At 38.4% G+C, this 20,351-nt stretch overlaps 1 protein-coding gene across 9 annotated transcripts in view; it reads left to right on the forward strand.

Annotated features, from left to right (window-relative positions):
* TBC1D4 (TBC1 domain family member 4) overlaps positions 1-20,351 on the forward strand; it is a 247,029-nt gene that overhangs the window by 184,885 nt on the left and 41,793 nt on the right. For 8 of the 9 annotated variants that reach the window (XM_089899442.1, XM_089899441.1, XM_022577030.2 and 5 more), the window contains 3 exons: positions 5,445-5,564; positions 12,995-13,069; positions 14,393-14,619. In XM_089899442.1, the coding sequence (XP_089755568.1) occupies positions 5,445-5,564; positions 12,995-13,069; positions 14,393-14,619 (422 nt within the window). Of the gene's footprint in view, positions 1-5,444; positions 5,565-12,994; positions 13,070-14,392; positions 14,620-16,402; positions 16,568-20,351 lie in introns of all 9 variants that reach the window. The other variant, XM_022577034.3, reaches the window with a different exon arrangement.

Here is a 20,351-nt window from a genome sequence, read left to right on the forward strand (position 1 = left end):
CTTCTCATCTTTAGGGCTAAGTCCTAATAGTCATTTTTCCCCCCCAGCATTTTAGAAGTTTTATAGGAAATTGTAGCAAACATTGGGACATTGAGATAAAATAGTAATGATTTTAAAATGTAAAAAAAATTGTGAGTTTTGGTAGAAAACCAGTAATAATAAATGCTCATGATTTAGAATGAACATACATTTTTAGTAATATTAATCCATTATTTTATTTCAAATTCGTATGAACATCTTATTTCATTAAAAACTTACACAGCCTTGAGTGGTAAAGAGCAGACATGCAAAGAAGCAGTAATGTCATGGAAACGGCTACCCTGGCTGCAAACTAGGGGATGATATTTTTGTGCACGTGGTTTAGAATGTGTTCCCAGCTGCATGTGCGTAAAGCAAGACCACTGGCAGCAACATCTAAAGAAATCATGACATATTTACCTCTTGATAACACTAATTCAGGTTATGTCTTAATCTCACTCTATTCAGAACAAACCACATATCGTGTGATAAGTGATTCCTTAATTATTTATTGTACAAGCACTTCTAGAGAACCTTTTATAAATCAAGCTATGTGATAATGGTGACAAAAAAGACGTGAATAATGACGTAGCCTACAGAGAAGAGCTCAAATAATCCAAAAGGGAATGCAAACATAAATAGATACATATAATAGAGGCAACAAGATGGCTTTTTAAAATTCCTATTAGTTTTATTTTATTTTATTTTTTTATATCTTTATTGGAGTATAATTGCTTTACAATGTTGTGTTAGTTTCTGCTGTACAACAAAGTGAATCATATATGTATACATATATCCCCATATCCCCTCCCTCTTGAGCCTCTCTCCCACCCTCCCCATCCCACCCCTCTAGGTCGTCACAAAGCATCCAGCTGGTCTCCCTGTGCTATGCGGCTCCTTCCCATTAGCCATCCTTTGTACATTTCGTAGTGTATATATGTCAGTGCTACTCTCTCACTTCGTCCCAGCTTCCCCTTCCCCGCCACATCCTCAAGTCCATTCTCTACGTCTGCATCTTTATTCCTACCCTGACACTAGGTTCATCAGTACTGTTTTTTTAGCTTCCATATATGTGCATTAGCTTACTATTTGTTTTTCTCTTTCTGACCTACTTCACTCTGTATGACAGACTCTAGGTCCATCCACCTCACTACAAATAACTCAATTTCATTCATTTTTGTGGCTGAGTAATATTCCACTGTTTATATGTGCCACATCTTCTTTATCCATTCATCTGTCGATGGACACTTAGGTTGCTTCCATGTCCTGGCTATTGTAAATAGTGTGGCAGTGAACATTGTAGTACATGTATAACAATATGGCTTTTTAAAAGAATGTTCAGTGAACACAGAAGTAGCTACATGTTTGCTTTGGAGCTGGAATGAAGAGTAAGGATAGAGGAAAGAATGAAAGAATTCAAGAGGAAGAGATTTTTGTGGGGGGTGGAGCTGGAGTTTTAGGGGAGATAAAGATTTCTAATCTTTGAAGAATTGTGTGGGTTTTTTTTTAAACATCTTTATTGGAGTAAAATTGCTTTACAATGGTGTGTTAGTTTCTGCTTTATAACAAAGTAAATCAGCTATACATATACATATACACATATCCCCATATCTCTTCCCTCTTGGGTCTCCCTTCCACCCTCCCTATCCCACCCCTTTAGGTGGTCACAAAGCACCAAACTGACCTCCCTGTGCTATGTGGCTGCTTCCCACTAGCTATCGATTTTACATTTGGTAGTGTATATATGTCCATGTCACTCTCTCCCTTCGCCCCAGCTTACCCTTCCCCCTCCCCATGTCCTCAAGTCCATTCTCTACATCTGCGTCTTTATTCCTGTCCTGTCCCAGGCTCTTCAGAACCACTTTTTTTTTAGAGTCCATATATATGTGTTAGCATATGGTATTTGTTTTTCTCTTTCTGACTTACTTCACTCCGTATGACAGACTCTAGGTCCATCCACCTTGCTACAAATAACTCAATTTCATTTCTTTTTATGGCTAATATTCCATTGTATATGTGTGCCACATCTTCTTTATCCATTCATCTGTCGACGGACACTTAGGTTGCTTCCATGTCCTGGCTATTGTAAATAGAGCTGCAATGAACATTGTGGTACATGACTCTTGTTGAATTATGGTTTTCTCCAGGTATAATATGCCCAGTAGTGGGATTGCTAGGTCGTATGGTAGTTCTATTTTTAGTTTTTTAAGAAAGCTCCATACTGTTCTCCATAGTGGATGTATCAATTTACATTCCCAAGGAATTGTGTTTTAAGAAAGGAACATTAAGTGCAAAGTTAAGTGGTAACTTTGTAACCATGAGTGGACCTACTGCTTGGAGCCCTTCAAGGACATACTGTTTTTTTTAGGGTTTGCATGGGAATTATGGGGAAATAAGGCTGGAAGGCTAGGCAGCAGTGGGATGATGAACAGCCTTAAGCGCTAGATCAGACTTTGTCACTAAAGGACTTCAGGTAAGAGCGTGAGAGGATCAGATGTGTGGCTGGTTGGGTAAGGGGGTTGACAGTGTTAGGACTGAAGTCACATTCTCAAATTAGGAGACCTTGGTAATAGAATACTTGAGAAGTGATTCATTTATCAAGTGCATACTATGTACTAGGCAACAGAGATGAATAATGACAGCTCTAACTGTAAGAAGAAACCAACATGCAATCAAATGAATTAAAATATGGAATATGGTGTGATTGGCACAGAGCTATAAGTATGTACCAGACAAGAGATAACACTGGGACACAAATAGATTGAATGATTCCGTCTTGAAAAATGTATTTTGTCTCAGAGAGAGGGTAAACTGGAGCCCTGGAGATGTGAGGGAGGGACTGAGTCAAGAGCAATTTGGGAGGCATGATCCTTAGGACTTAGTGACTGATTGGATAGATATGTTTAGGAAGAGAGAGGGGCTTGCTGGGAGACACTTCAAGGTTTCAGATTTGGAGGAATTAGATGTAATAGCTAGGGAATACAGAAAGAAGGCAAGAGCGGGGCGAAAGATGGAAATAAGAAATAAGAATTCAATTTTGGAAGTGTGAGATTTAATTAGAATAATGGATTTGGTGCTCATAAAATTTGAGCTGACATTATAAATGTGGAAGACTATGAACTTTGTCACAGATTTGAAGTCGAAGGAGGGTGTTCTGAGGAGCACCCACATTTCAGGCAATGAGTGAATTAAAATGGAGCCAGTGATAAAGACTGAAAGGGAATAATGAGGTAGAAAGATTTATTATGGTGAATGACCAAGGTAGGAGAAGAGTTCAAGCAAGAAGATCAACAATGTCCAATGACATAGGAAGGTCAAGAAACATAAGGAGTCTGTCATACAGAGTGAAGTAAGTCAGAAAGAGAAAGACAAATACCGTACACTAACACATATATATGGAATTTAAGAAAAAAAAATGTCATGAAGAACCTAGGGGTAAGACAGGAATAAAGACACAGACCTACTAGAGAATGGACTTGAGGATATGGGGAACGGGAAGGGTAAGCTGGGACAAAGCGAGAGAGAGGCATGGACATATATACACTACCAAATGTAAGGTAGATAGCTAGTGGGAAGCAGCCGCATAGCACAGGGAGATCAGCTCGGTGCTTTGTGACCGCCTGGAGGGGTGGGATAGGGAGGGTGGGAGGGAGGGAGATGCAAGAGGGAAGAGATATGGGAACATATGTATATGTATAACTGATTCACTTTGTTATAAAGCAGAAACTAACACACCATTGTAAAGCAATTATAATCCAATAAAGATGTAAAAAAAAATAAAGTAGATCTTGTTAAAAAAAAAAAAAGAAACATAAAGACTAAAATCTGTTCATGGCTTTGATTAAATCAGTCGTTGGTGGTGATAGTCATGTTGACCAGAAGGCTGAAGGCAGTATGTGAGGAGTGATATGCATTTTCTATATGATGGAGGGCGGTCAAGATCACAGAGGAGATTTTAACAAATTGTGTATGTTTTCCTGTCAGTATACTTAAGTTCCTCCCTGCCTCTCTCTCTTTCCCTCCCTTGCTCCCTCTTTTCCTTTCTTCCTTCCATTTATTCACCTGGTATTCACTGAGTAGCTGCTATGTCAGGCATTGTGCTAAGTGCCAATACGATTTCCCTATTTTCGTTGTGTCATTCATCTCAAAGCCTTAGAATGATGAGTCAACCCAGTCCTTATACACAGCCCGAGCCCAGTCCAGCTCACATCTCTATCTATTGTTTTCTTTCCTTTTTGATTGTGATCATGTTTCTTTTATCAGTAACTCCTTAGATGACCACATGGAGCCAGCTCCAGTATGGACCTCTATTGCCTCCTGCGTAGACTGTCCTGAAGCCTTCAATCTGATCTTCCAGTCTCTGATTTCCCAGTCCTTTAGGTGATTTTTGAACAGTCCTTTCACATAAATCTTCCCAAAACATTAGTTTCACAGTGATGTCCCTCTGCTTGTAAATTGTGGTCAGTGATTCTTCCTAATTATCCAGCACTTAAGACCATTCAAGGTTTTATCTCCAGCTTCACTTTCCCACTTTCCACTACTTCCCTCTGTTTTAGTCAAACACCTGTACTGACACCCTGTCGCGTGAGCATCCCAGCCTTTATGATTTTGCCGGCACCATCCCCAGTGTTGGGAAAGTCTTCACCTCCTTTTTTCTGCCTGTCTGAATCCCATGTATCCTTTTCTTCCTGACCATTGAGACCCATAACTCATGGTTCCATATTTGATTCTTATGCGTTGCTTTGTGTCACTGCTACAAGTGAACGTATTTCCTCCCCAAGCAAAGGATGAGTTTTCTCTCTTGGAAGCTTCCTGGCACTAAGAACCATGTAATATACATAGTAGCTTTTTATCTCTATATAAGATAAAATATTTAGAGAACCTCATATGGTGGACACATTGTAGATTCTCATACAGTTCAGTACTATCAGTGAATACTTGTCGATTGAAAAGATAAATGACTCACTCACAAATGAAAATGGAATTATAACAAAGGCATTAGCAGAATCCAGCTTTACTAGAAGATGCTTTGTTCTTTGAAACCAATTTTTTGTGTTTTCCTTGGTAATTTGGATATAAAGTATGTAACTTGGAAAGGGATGGTTATAGTTGTTAATCAAAATAACAGCAGTAAAAATGGGCATCTCAAGTTTAGTTTTTGTTAAATGCAGCAGGAATATATTAGCAGAAAGGAAAGACATAAAGGAAAGATCTTATTTCTGTCTTTTTTATTGCTTACAATATTAAAAATTAATCTCTTTTGCTTACAATCTGTGTGTTCACGATGTGGAACCTAAATTATTACTTCTTAATAGAGCTACAGAAGAATTCTCATGCTTTTTAGTGGCTTAGCCATAAGCCTGTCTTTAAAGCTTCATTTAACCTTGAGTATTTCCAACCTAAAATGTATGTTTTTCTTTCCATAGACTATTTCAAATAGTACAATCCCAGAAAATGCGACGAGCAGTGGAAGGTTCAAACTTGACATTCTGAAAAATAAAGCTAAGAGATCCTTAACTAGCTCCCTGGAAAATATCTTCTCAAGGGTAAGATTAAACTGAGGCTCTTTAAGGTATTAATTATGTCTGTGTTTTCTAACTGCTTCATTCTCAACTGGCTCACCGAACATTTCCTTTAAAAAAAATTTAAGATAACTTTAAGTTAGTTAACAGTTATTTAAAATAATCTCTCAACAAAAGTCTCATTTTCAGATCTAGATTTATTCTGGTGCCTCTGATATCTGGATTTGAGCAGTTGAGATATATGTATAGGAGAGGGGAAATAATAGAATATTGATGGCCAGTCCTTTAAGAACTTTTTATCATTTGCCACATAAAGTTATAAAGAAGCCCTTCTTTCACTTATTCCTAGGAGCTGATAGGGAATGCTGAAAATAGTTAGTATAAGTTAACAGACATGCGTGTATTCCATTCAGTGAATTTATATATTCTGTTTAAAAATAAGCAAAATTATTTCTCTTCCTCTTCATTTTCCCCTTCCTGAGCAATTCACTCCTAACGCTATTAGACGAGACACAGCAATGTAGATGTCTTGGGTCTGTAAGGCAGGGAAGCCACAGTGGCTCAGCACAGGGGGACAGAGCCTGTATGGGTTGCTCTGTATGGGGGTGACCCAGTGCAGCATGTGGACACCAGAGTGCGGTGAGGAGGGTGTCAGCCTACGGGGGCAACCTGGTTTCTGGAAGTGGAGTGAGAGCCGGTGAAGAGGACATCCTGCAGAGGGATGGCTCAGAGCCAGAGTGGAGGGGAGAAAGCATTCAAGGCGCCCAATACAAGGATGGTGCCCATGGGTGGGGAGGCTGGAGCCTGAGTGGCGTGAGGAGAGTGTGAGGTGTCAATCGTGGAGGTGGGTTACACACAGGGAACTGATCAAATATGTAAATGTTTAAGGATAGTGGGATTCTGGGAGAAGGGAATTACAAATATGAAAGGGGAGGAAATTAGAATGAGCTCTGTGTTGTTGGATTCAACTCAGAGGTAGCAGTATGGAATCTTGGTTTTCTATTTTGAGCAATAGAATTACATATATTATGTTCTATGTAATGTATATGTGTTAATATATGCGTGTGTCAGTAAATGTGTACCTACGGTCCCTGACTTTGTCCACTGATAGGAGCTGAGAACAGTTTTCCTATACGTGCCAGATAATAAATTAAGCCTGGTTGGATGACCCAGATTTTAGGTCTGGCACTCAGATTTTTTTCTTATTTTTTATTTTTTTGCGGTACGCGGGCCTCTCACTGTTGCGGCCTCTCCCATTGCGGAGCACAGGCTCTGGGCGCGCAGGCTCAGCGGCCATGGCTCACGGGCCCAGCCGCTCCGCGGCATGTGGGATCTTCCCGGACCGGGGCACGAACCCGTGTCCCCTGCATTGGCAGGCGGACTCTCAACCACTGCGCCACCAGGGGAGCCCTGGCACTCAGATTTTGGTTTCTATATATCATTCTTTAAGAAGGAACCATGATCCTGGGAGAAATGGCTAGTTCCAGAACTATAGGGAATGTAGAAGGTAAGCCCAGAGCATTGTGGTGTTCTAGATAGTAAGGAAATACTCAAAGAAAGGTAACAGGATGTCACAAAGACAAAAAAACCTTGAAGGGCTTCCACTGGTGACATCTGAGACAATGAGTATCAAAATAAATGATAGCAACAGATAGTGACTTGTTGTATAAGATAGGAAACTAGAAGTCTATTCTGATAGGAAAAATAAATTAATACATTGGAAATTTGATCATGATCAGGATGTTTACTGGGTAGAATTAATACCTATTAATTACAAAGGGGAAAATAGTAACTTTACAATGGAAAAAGCTGGCAGGCACCACCTTAATCAAATGATCAAATTGAACATCTTCAGCAATGGGACAAATTGAAATCCTGTGCCACTGATACAAAGAACACAGTGGCACTTCTGTGCTATTCCTGCCAAAGGAGCAGTACCTGGAACTAATCTTGAGGAAACATCAACAAACCCACATTGAGATACAGTCTACAAAATAACTACCTGTTATCTTCAAAAGTGTTAAAAGCAAGAAAGTCAAGTGCAGTAGTGCATTGGGACACAGTGACTTGTGATGTCTGGTGTTCTTATTTTTATTTCTTTGCTAGAACTCAAAATACTTTTATGGGTAATTTCTGTTGATGATTGAGATTCTTGATAATTCTAACAAAAGCCTTGCAGCGAGCATGGTCATTTGACAATGCTATTATTTTATTAGCAGAAAACAATTTAGGAAAAGAGCCTCTAGAAGATTTGTCGGAAGTGTGTTAATGCAGCTTTTCATAAACTTCTCCTACCTCCTCATCTTCAACATTTATAAATCAGTTATGTTCTTTCTTTCTCGCTCATTCCTTCCCTCCCTCCTTTTCTCCCTCTCTCCTATGGTTTTCAGTGAGAATTTTAGTAGAAAGATCGTTTACGTAGGTGGTCAGAGGATCCGATTTCCAGATCTGGCCCTAGCAGGTTTTATATTTATTTACCTTTATTTACAAACTATTTACCTTTTCTAAGCCATTGTTTCCCCACTTGTGAAACGGGCATACTCATACCTGCTTAGGTCATATTACCGTGAGGGTGTAATGTCAGTATATTAGGAAAATATCACACTGTAGGTATGAGCTGGTACATACAGCAGTGGTAAGCTCTGAAACCTCTGTCATTTATAAAAGGACACAAGGGTATTTAGAGTGTGACGCTCTTTATCCCACTGAGTACCTTGGCATTCTGCACAGTACGTGCATGGCTGACTTTGAAGTACTGCTTACATAGCTTTGTATGGCTGTAATGACTTTTCAGCAAGGGCACTGCCAACCTGTTTTGGTCAAGGTGGATACTGTAGCTTTTGTGTGCCAAAGTGCTGGTAAGTACCACAAATTATGTGACCTAACAAGGTCTTAGACCTAACAAGGTCTTACTTGTACCACATGCAGCAGAATGGACTTCTTGAGAAGGTTGGCAGCTACCCATGTTGTATCAAAGGTTACATAGTAAAGGGTTTTTGCATACTTCTGAAACTTGTCAGTTTATTTTTTTCTCTCTGAGTGACATAGGAGAAAATTGACACTCCGGTCATAGTTTGGCTCATAACTGCTGCTATTTTGAAAAGTCAGAATATTTTATTTAACTAACTATAGTTGTTTATGAAATAGGATACATTTTTAAAATGCTTTAAAGCTTAGCTCATTAGCAATTAAAAAGTGGGTCCAAGGCAAAAAGGCTTGACACATGCATTACCAAATCATAATATAGTTAAACTGAAAAAGCTATCTGCGCAAAGGTGAAAAGACAGAGTCTTGTATTCTGGTTGTTTGTTGCTTTTTCTTTTTTTTTTTTTTAATTAATTTATTTACTTTGGCTGCGTTGGGTCTTCGTTGCTGCGCGCAGGCTTTCTCCAGTTGTGGTGAGCGGGGGCTACTCTTTGTTACTGTGTGCAGGCTTCTCATTGCGGAGCATGGGCTCTAGGCATGCAGGCTTCAGTAGACATGGCTTGTAGGCTCAGTAGTTGTGGCACATGGGCTTAGTTGCTCTACAGCATGTGGGATCTTCCCAGACCAGGGCTCGAACCTGTGTCGCCTGCATTTGCAGGTGGATTCTTAACCACTGCACCACCAGGGAAGTCCCTGTTGCTTTTTCTTAAATTGAAGCTTTCCAAAAGAGGACCATTTCCTAATATATTTATTAATATATGTTTATAGTTCTAAAAGAGAAATATTCACTAATATAAAGTGTAAGTCATTAGAAAACGGTCATCAAGGGACTTCCCTGGTGGTGCAGTGATCAAGAATCTGCCTGCGAATGCAGGAGACACGGGTTCGAGCCCTGATCCTGGAAGATGCCACATGCTGTGGAGCAACTAATCCTGTGCACCACAACTACTGAGCCTGCACTCTAGAGCCCTCGAGCCACAACTACTGAAGCCCGTGCGCCTAGAGCCCATGCTCCGCAACAAGAGAAGCCACCGCAGTGAGAAACCCGCGCACCCCAATGAAGAGTAGCCCCCGCTCACCATAGCTAGAGAAAGCCTGCACACAGCCGCGAAGACCCAACACAGCCAAAAATAAATAAATTTATAAAAAAAGAAGAGTAAGTCCTCATTTCACTTTCTCTTCAGAGTAATAGCCATTGTCCTCACTTGTTGAAGTGTGTGAATTAATGATTTTGGTAGAGTATAATTTTAAAGTAGGTTTATTTTTCTTTCTGTGTAAGAAAAACTCATGGATAAAACACTCCTATGAGTAATATGTGTCATTTAAGTGTTTTTCTAATGATGGAAGTTGTTTGATATCCATCTGACTGCTTTCTCTATTGTGACCAAATAACCTGTTTGAGATAACCAGGCAGGTTGGCATGTAAGTAGCAGCTAAAAAATAGCAGAAAGCAACATGGCCCATTTTTCTTTTCCACACACACGAACCCAATAATTTATCAGGTAAATGTATGGTTTATTGCTGGAAGTATGTCAGGTTATAGTATAGAACTGAAGAACTGAAAGAGCCTTCATCAAGTTCTGGGACATTTGCAAAATAACCCTTAACCAATGTAGGTTAATTGGTTTTATTTGTAATTCTACTTTTCACAAAGCTCTATCTTCAGGAGGTAGTATTGAGTGAGAGCTCAAGAACCTCACTTTAAAGTTGTACTCCCTGAATTCAAATTGCTGCTCTGTCCTTTAACTGTGTAAACATTGGCAACCTAATCTGTAAGAACTTCAGTCTCCTTATCTGTAAAGTTGAGCCAAAAAACTATGCCTACTTCATTAGAATTGTTGTGGGGATGAAGGGGGTAATGCATGGTAAAATGTTTAACATAGTACATGGCACATGGTAAGCATTCAGTAGCATAGATGCAGCTGTTTGTTTTATGATTGATATAGTTGTTATTTAGGGAGCCACCAGAAATAGAAAACTATAATTGATATACATAGATAAGAATAAACATTGCTTCTGTGAAACAAGGTAGGATACCATAAATATAAGAGTCCATGGAGAACAGGAAAGAACTCTTACAACTTTCTGACTGTGGACATAAAAAGAAAAATTCAGTAGAAGGCTAGGAAACTAGTGTTGAAAAAAAATTCCGGAAAGTAAAGCAAAATGACAAAGAAATAGAAAATAAGAGAACGAGGTTAAAAGTTATCTGGAGATCCAAAAGCCAAATGGTAGGCATTCCAGAAAGAAAATGCATGCAGAAATTTTCAAAGAAATCATTTAAAAGTTTTCTTAGAGCTGATGGACATGTTTCAAAATGTAATGGGCTCTGAAGATGCACAATAGAAAGACTGACTTAGATTCTGTTCCAGAGAGAAATAGCAGGGCACACATACAGCTCAGGAATCACAATGACATTCGACTTCTGTACCGAAAGACAGTTGAGCAATGTTTACATATTCTGAAGGCACGTTTCCAGGCAGAATTGTATATTCAGCCTAACTATTAATAAAATATAAGCATAGAACAAAGACACTTACAGACATGTAAATGAAAAAATAATTTACTTCCCAGTCTCCTGTTCTCAGAAAGCACCTGGAGTATATGTCCCACCAAAATGACGAAGTAAACTAAAAAAGAGGAAGACATGGGCTCAAGGAAGCAGAAATTCCAACATAGAATAGCATCAAAGGATATTTCTAGGTTGATGGTGAAGGATAATACTGGAAACATCTATTCAGCAAACCTAAATTGCTACCAGGCCAGACTGGGGCAGGAAGACAGAGATCTCCAAAATGGGTAGCTCAAAGAGAAAAATATGCAGTTAATGGATTATGTAATGTTTGACCATATTGAGATTTATTGGTAATAGATTAATGATAAATAAATTAGTAGTAATAAACTGGTGATTACTGAGGTAGTTGTTAACTCCATGAAGAACAAATTGTACAAGATGTGAGTTGTATTAGTAGTAAAATATGTAGCTCAGGTGCAAACAGTATTTACAAGGTCGTAAAAATCTAAGCACAAAATATTGGTTTAACTGACGCGTGGTATAACTCTACTGAGAGAAGAGGGGAAGAGAGAAGTGTGTGTGGAGATGGGTAATGAAGTAAGAATCCTAAAGTCTCATCTTCCAGAGTAGGAAGTCAATGGATAGTGCCTAAAATGGAAAGATTAAGGAAAAGGAATGTAAGCTGAATAACAGAAGCATTGATATAAGTAATTTCAAGTGTTTGCTTTTGGGGAATGGGATTCAGCATGTGAAGGAGGGGGCTGGTGATTGCCACTTAACATCATAAGTTTGGTAGCACAGTTTGACTTTTGAAACTTTGTGTAGGTATCACTTTGATTAAAAATTAAAATGAGGGCTTCCCTGGTGGCGCAGTGGTTGAGGGTCCGCCTGCCGATGGGGGGGGCGCGGGTTCGTGGCCCGGTCCGGGAGGATCCCACGTGCCGTGGAGCGGCTGGACCCGTAGGCCATGGCCGCTGAGCCTGTGCGTCCGGAGCCTGTGCTCCGCGACGGGAGAGGCCACAGCAGTGAGAGGCCTGCGTACCGCAAAAAGAAAAAAATAATAATAAAATAAAATGAAACTTAACCCCCCCTCCCAATTAAACCCAAGAAACGTTTGGAGACACACTTTAAAATTGTAAAGTGCTATAAAAATATTGTGCATTTTTTCATTGTGGAGAGTCACTGTCACACTGACTTGATGTATTTCTAGTTATTCTTTTTAGAACTTTCCCATGTGTTTTAGAGTTATACAGAACATCTTAGTCTGTATTTTGTCTCTTAAGACCTTCTATGTGATGTGGTTCCTATCCAGCCTTTCCATCTTCTTTCCTTCAATACTTGACTTCAGTTTCTCCCTACATGAAGTATAGAGAGAAATAGATGAGATGATCCCTTTGGTTCTTTACTTAGATCATCACCAAAGAATTGTGAGAAAAGAAAATTGAGAACCAATTCACGAATATTGAAGCAAACTTTTATCTAGTCTTCTAGAGAGACTTTATTGAAGTAGTTTTGCATTATGGAATAATGAATGAAGCTAAATCCATACATTTTAGGATGCAGTTTTCTTTTTTAAACCTGTGTTTATTATAATCCTATAATGTAAATTATGATCTAGGTTGTAGGGAGGTTGTATGTATTAAACCATTTTCTTTTATAACTGTTGTGGTTTTTTGTGCTGTACTTTCCACATGGGTGTTTATCTGTATGTGACACCAAGTTCATGGGACTCTCACTGATGTTATGGGTGAATAATGTTTGACTTTGTAACCAAAGTCACTTCAGTAAGCTTGGTCTGAATATCTGGTTATCTAATGGATGATTTAGAAGTAACGGAAGTAGATTGCAGACAGTTCTCTTTGCCATGCTGGAATGGCTGTTAATACTGCCAACAAATTTGAGCGAACCCCAAAAGGATCAATGTAATGCTAACATGAAGAGGCAACTGCCTTTTATAGTTTTCAAGTAAAAATTCAAACCCTATGAACGATTGAATTTTATTCTCTTCACTCAGGGAGCGAACAGAATGAGAGGTCGGCTTGGAAGTGTGGACAGCTTTGAACGATCCAACAGTGTTGCTTCAGAGAAGGTATCTAAGCAGAGCTCCCTTTTTGCCTACTATTGCAACTTGGTAAAAACCAACACTAATATGATGATATGCGTGCTTAGTTATTTTGTTATGAGCTCTTTATGACTTCTAAAAAGTAACTATTTGAGCCTTTATTATTTTAAAGAAGATTCTGGCTATTAGCATGTTGCTCTTTATTCAGCTGAGGATTTCTCTTGCTGGGACAGAACACATCCCTTGCTGTCTGACTCTGCTCTGTCAGGCTTTTTACTGTTTGGAGATAGTATACTTTGGGGGACAATATTTGAGCAACTGTTGATCCAAGGCCATAGAAAAAGGAGCCGTATGATTATTGCACTTATACAGTGATCTTTTTATCTTTTGTTCTCTCCTCTTACTACTTCCCCCTCCCCCATATTTAACCCTTTTAACTGCAACATTAGGCTCTTCTTTATCTCATAGACAATTCTCAGTAGGTTTGGTTTCCTGTTTCCTGTAACATGTAACCTGAGGCAAATGCAACCTATTTTTTTTAATGGAAAAATATTAAAATATGTTCACTAAACTTTGTGTTGGTAGAATTGAGGACTTAGTCCAGTTATGAGTCGATTAGCCCTAACCAAAGTTTATCAAGCTAAACATTTCAACAGTGGAGCCTGTTCTGGAAAGTATAAACAGCATACTTGTCTAAATTGAAAGATTTATGATGTCTACCCATGCAATATGAGAGGCATTCTGGCATAGCTCACTTTTCATTCATTTCCTGTTTTTCATGTCTTTTAAAAAATTTTTTACCTCAGGGAACACGTAGTTAGATAGAAGCATCCATGGTGAGGGAAGATACTTAACAGGCTTTATTTTATTTTCTTGAAATCTTTGCCATGAGACTTGGACATTTAAGCGTTGTGATATTGTTTTGACAGTACAGGAAACATGCAACCGATATGTCACGGAAATCAGTAGATACGTAAATACAGACTCCACCCTCTTTCAGTCAGGATCTCTTTTCATCTTTCTGGCAACAGTGAGAGCAGTACAGTAGCTGTAGAGCATTTTACCACAAAGGGTTAGGGGAAAGAATACCTCTTCTTATCACCCCTTTCACTTTCTGGCCTACCTTTACGGATGCTGTCTTACAGCTGCTTATCAGAAGAAATGGGTTGTGGCGATAGTGATCAGCCTTCAGCATGGATTGAGTAAAAAAAACAAAAAACAAAAAAAACCTCCAACAGTTTGTCATGACTCAGGAGGAAGAAGAGGCACCCTGTCACGGTTGAGCTCTGCTTCTGAGCAGGTCTGCCATGATCGGTGTAGGAAAGAAAGGCCTGGCTTCTTGCGTTTCAGGACTGCTCCCCAGGAGACTCCCCGCCAGGGACCCCACCAGCTTCCCCACTGTCCTCAGCTTGGCAGACGTTCCCTGAAGAGGATTCCGACTCCCCGCAGTTTCGAAGACGGGCCCACACGTTCAGCCACCCACCTTCCAGCACGAAGAGAAAGCTGAATTTACAGGATGGGAAGGCTCACGGGCTTCGCTCCCCTCTTCTGAGGCATAGCTCCAGCGAACAGTGCAGGTGAGTCCAAACCTCTCTCCAGAAGCTGGAACAAAATTCTCCTGTCACTCTCTTCTGACCACCGTGGAGTCAAGAGTTATTGTGACTTCATGCTGTAGCCAACATTTAGTTTTCAGAAAAATAAATGGAATTATAAAAACCTTCGTTACTAAGGGAAACAGGCAAGCTTTAAGGCACCCGGAAAGAGAAGAGTTAAAGCATTTTGGATGGAAATATATATATTTTTTTCCCCAGAAAAATGGAGAAAACAAGATATCAGGCAGTTGTTTTGTCTGAAAAACCTCTGACAACGCATGTTCCTCAGTGTCTCTTTGACGATGGCTTTCATGAAACAGTCAGCAAATTTGCAAATAACATAGCAGAACTTCCTGTAAGCACAGGGGTTAAAAAAATCACCTACATTACTTTTATACATGAGATAAAAATTGGCTGTGTTTTATTTCATAATAAATTAAAGCCAAATGTGAAAATTGTTAAAAATTTTATCTAGAAGAAAATGATGTTTACAAAGAAGAATACATATACCATAATTGACAGGAGGTATCCGTTAGAAACTATCTTGCATGGTATTTAAAAAATATTTAACGAAATCATTTGGCATTTGGTAAGAGATAATAAAGGGGGTAAATTTGGAATTGTAGAATGATTATACTTCTTACCGTGTAGTACAAATCAGAATTTATATCCTAGAACTAATTTTGTTTTTCTTTGTTACCTATGAGTTTGGTTCAGGAAACGGTCTGATAGGGGTTCCAGTCAGAGAGAAAAAAAACCAAACAAACAGAACTCTAAGTAAAAAGAAGATTAATTTTTATATTAGTTGTTATCAAATTTACCAGCATTTCTTTTAAGGATGCAATTGAATGCTGATTGTTGTTTTTTGAATAATTTGATATTAAAAAATAAAATATTTAGGATATATAAAAATAAAGTAAATTAATAGAACTAATTATCCTCAGATTTTCTTTTATGAAAAAGGATTAAGTATTCATGTATATATGAAAATTTTTAATGATCATTTATATTTACCCAAGACATTAAGTCTCTTTTTCCAGGAAAAATTATTTTCAAGAATTTAAAACATTAATTATTTTAAACTATTAATGATGTCTGTTTTTCCTTATGTTTTCCACATTTCATAAAGTATATGCTCAAAGAATTTCTGTCAATATGAAAAGATGCTATTTATATCATGGTAAAAACTTGCTATGAAAAGAATCTTCTGGAAAAAAAACTTTGTAGATTTAGGGATTCAGATAAAACCATGGCTGCACAATTCCACAGGCTGCAAGAAAAGAACGTGGACATTAACGTTTGTTAAGCCAAAGGTATTATGATTATGATGACTTCCAACAACCAAACATGTTGTTCTTAAATTTTTAGAAGGGTTTATATCTTTAAAATAATTAAGTCTTTGAACTACTGATAATCAGTTTTTCCTTCTGGAACTTGTTTCCTGTAATTATTTGTGCTTTCCTACTTTTCCCCCTTGAAGTATCTTTTGCGTGTCAAAACAAACACTTTTTGTCCTAAAATTGTTAAGAGCTTTTTAGAGACAAACACATATGCTTAGACACGCTGCATAGATGAGGAATTCGGTTTGTGGACAATGAACTAGGTCATAGTCATCTAATAGAGAACTGCATGCATATAAGTTTTTTTCCATATAAATTCAGCCCTGATTACATTAATAGCGAGAACCTGTGTATATGCTATTTCATAGTGAATGAAGATTGTGCCAAAATGTAAATTAAGACGAATTTGCTGTATTTTCTGTACCCAGCATCTTTTCATCAGTTCGGCGCATGCACAAGGAGAGTAATTCTTCCTCCAGTCTTCCAAGTCTTCACACTTCCTTCTCTGCCCCTTCCGTCACTGCCCCCTCTTTCCTGAAAAGCTTTTACCAGAATTCAGGTAGACTGTCCCCACAGTATGAAAATGAAATCAGGTGAGATCAGTGTCCTTTGTTTGCAAAGCAACATTTTCTGCAGTGATATACTGATATGTTACTAAGAAGTGGCTAGTTAACTTTAGAGTGACATGAATGCATCCGTATGTTGTGCTTGTTGTAACCTGTTTCTAATATATTGGTTTCATTTCCAATTAATTTGAAGAAAACTTTTAAAACCAGTGTTTCAGAGCTTTTTGATGACATGATTATCTTACTTTAGGGATTATTTTTTTTTGTACTATTTGTGTGTTTCTTTGCCTTTGGCCCCAGAGTCTAAGCCTTGTTTTGTTTGGGGCAAGACCTGGTGCTAACACATACTAAGCAAACCTCCCCTGATCATGCCTTTTTTTCTTAGCTTCTCTGGACATATCTTATGGAACCCAAAAGCCACTGATTTAAACAACTATACTAAAGTAATGGATATGATATATCTTTATTTTTAAGTATATAGAATATTTCCTAGATGTTTCTCTGATTTTTTCAATGACATAGACCTTCTTTTCTGAATCTCAGTGTAAGACACATAACGGGTATAGGATCATGTCGATGGCAACTCTTTCAGACAACATGAGGGGGCTCTTGAATCTTGTAGATATTTGATTTTGCTTTGTTTTTTGTCCCCAGAATTGAAAACGTGTAGCCTATTCAATCTTATTCCTTGCTCTTATAGCTACACAAAATTAAATATAGTGATTTTTTTAAGAATTGCCTTTAAAATTTTTTGAAATTATAAAATCTTACTGATCATGCAAATTCTCAGTGGGATATTCTAGCCTTTGGAAAGTGGTGGATTAACTTGGGAACTCTTCTCAAGGGGTTGTTGTTGGCTTAGAAGCTTCTGAGATTCATTCCTTTTTTTTTTTTTTTTTTGCGGTACACGGGCCTCTCCCTGTTGTGGCCTCTCCCGTTGCGGAGCACAGGCTCCGGATGCGCAGGCCCAGCAGCCATGGCTCATGGGCCCAGCCGCTCCGTGGCATGTGGGATCTTCCCGGACCGGGGCACGAACCCGTGTCCCCTGCATCGGCAGGCGGACTCTCAACCACTGTGCCACCAGGGAAGCCCTCATTCCTATTTTTATGTGTAGCTTGAGCCATTCCTTTTTATTGCTGTATAGTATTCCATTTAATACACCAGAATTGATCCACTCTCTTGCTGATGGATATTTGGGTTGTTTCTATTGTTCGATAATTGGCAATTTTTGCAGTCAGGGAGGGGAATACATGCTATCAACTAGCCTGTGTGCCACTAAAATCTTCTTGGGTATTCTTTTGGCCTCCTTTCTTTTAGACTTAGGGAATCCAAAAAGTTAGCATATAATTAGGTAACCCACAGTAACTAGTTAAATTAGAATAACCCTTGAATTATCCCTGAATAACTTTTGTCCATGTGTGTCCATTTTTTTATCCCAAGAAAGATGATTAATATTGGATTAATAAAATTTTGAATCTGAACCTTCCTCTGAATTAGTACAAAATTATGTTGAAACATTGAATTGCTAGCGAAGAAAGTTGATGAAGACGATTTTAAAGAGTTTTTCAGCGACAACCTTATGGGAGAAGATTTAAAGGAAGATAGCCATAAAAATAGCATAATGTATATGGAATATGCAATGAATTTAGAGAACTGAGGATGTACACATATAAAAATGTCAGTTTGCCTCATCTCCATAGTACTACTTATTAAGAATACAGTGCTTTCAATGACACCCATCTGCAATTTCCTGTTTATGTTAAAGTGAGCATCTGGAGAATCCCTGTTTCCTTCCAGAAATAGAACCATGCCTGAGGTGACAATTAGGAACAGCCATAAGAAGGTCAAAGACTAGCTGTGAATAGGTTATATAGTACAAAAGCAGTGACTTTTAAAAAAAAGATTATTTATAGTTCTTAATGTATGGTTATATGTTCATCTTTGGTAGTTTCTGCCTAGATGTATGTATCATTCTTGTGCCTAGCTTCCCTTAAGCCTTCTGTACCTCATTCTAATAGGAGGATATTGAAGTCAGAGGATAAATATTTAGTTTTTTTTGTTGTTTTTTTTTTGTTTTTGTTTTGTTTTGTTTTCTTGCGGTACGCTGGCCTCTCACTGCTGTGGCCTCTCCCATTGCGGAGCACAAGCTCCGGACGCGCAGGCTCAGCGGCCATGGCTCACGGGTCCAGCCGCTCCGCGGCACGCGGGATCCTCCCGGACCGGGGCACGAACCCGTGTCCCCTGCATCGGCAGGCGGACTCTCAACCACTGCGCCACCAGGGAAGCCCAAGTATTTAGTTTCGTATTGAAAAAAAATGTGCTCCTTTGCAGTGATCTTATTTGAAATGCTATATTTAAACATGTGGAGAACTTTTAAATTTATAGGATCATTAAAAATCATCGTATTTTCTGTACTTTGTAGTGTTCTCTTGGCTCTGAGAAGTTCTAAAAATCAGAGAGCACTTTTTGGCATGTTTTTGTTTACTTTTTGTATGCTGTTTTGTAATTTGACAGCATAGAATCAATAAGCCAAAAAGACACTTTACATTTTTCATTAAAAAGTACGCTAATCACTAAAAACTATACCGGAAAAAAAAAGTACGCTAATCGTAAGCATCCAGCTCCATGGATTATCACAGAGTGAACATCCCACATCACCCCAACCCAGTCAATACATGGAATGCTACCAGCACACCTTCAGCTCCTCGCATTTTCCCACCCAATCTCTACCCCACATCCTGACCTCAAATACCACAGTTTAGTGTTGCCTGGTTTTAAACTTTCTATAAATGGAATGATACAGCATAAATTCTTTTATATCTGGCTTCCTTCACCTAAATTAATTTATGAGATTCATTCCTATTTTTATGTGCACTTCAGTTCATTCATTTTTATTGCTGGATAGTATTTCATTTACTATATCACAGTGCATTCATTTGCCAGTGGACAAATGAATGGGTTATTTCTAGTCTTTTGGTTTTTAAAGTGTACTCTCCCTGGATATTATTATATATGCCTATAGTGGTACATACCCATGCATTATTGATGACTATCTACACAGTAGTAAAATTATTGGACAAAATTCACTCTTAATAGGTTTATTTCAATTAGTAAGTCACTTAGACATAAATTTACTAGTTAGAATCTTGGAGAGAGTTTTTTAAAAATTGGTATTGTGAAACGATTCCAAATTTACAGGAGAGTTGCAAAAATATTATGGAGAACTGCTAACTCTTTCTCCAGATTCATCAATTTTTAACATTTGCTTTATCAGTCTGTACATGTATACGTACATACATACATATATATATGCATATATTTTTTTATTCTAAGCCATTTGTGAGTAGGTTGCAGATATCATGTCCTTTTACTCTGAATACTTTAGTGTGAATTTCCTAAGAATGAGGATATTCAAGAGTGTGGTTTTATGTCAGTAATTTCTGAACTCTACATCTCTCATTATTACTGGTTTCAGAGAAAACATCATATGCACACAATTACCATGATATCTAGAACTATTCAGAATAGAAAGAAGGTCCATAAAACTATGAAATATAATTTTCTTTTCACTTGGGTAACTCATATCTTATTAGATGCATAGAGTGGATCTCTAAATATTCATAGTCAAGTAAGGTATGTAATTTTCTTTTTTCTTTAATAGATCTTTATTGCAGTATAATTGCTTCACAATACTGTTTTAGTTTCTGTTGCACAACAAAGTGAAGCAGCAATATGCACACACATGTCCCCATATCCCTTCCCCCTTGAGCCTCCCTCCCACCCTCCCTATCCCACCCCTCTAGGTCATCGC

Source organism: Delphinapterus leucas, chromosome 18 (assembly GCF_059928025.1).
Source record: "Delphinapterus leucas isolate spDelLeu-1000000601 "Yukka" chromosome 18, BTC_Dleu_Yukka2, whole genome shotgun sequence".
NCBI lineage: Eukaryota > Metazoa > Chordata > Mammalia > Artiodactyla > Monodontidae > Delphinapterus > Delphinapterus leucas.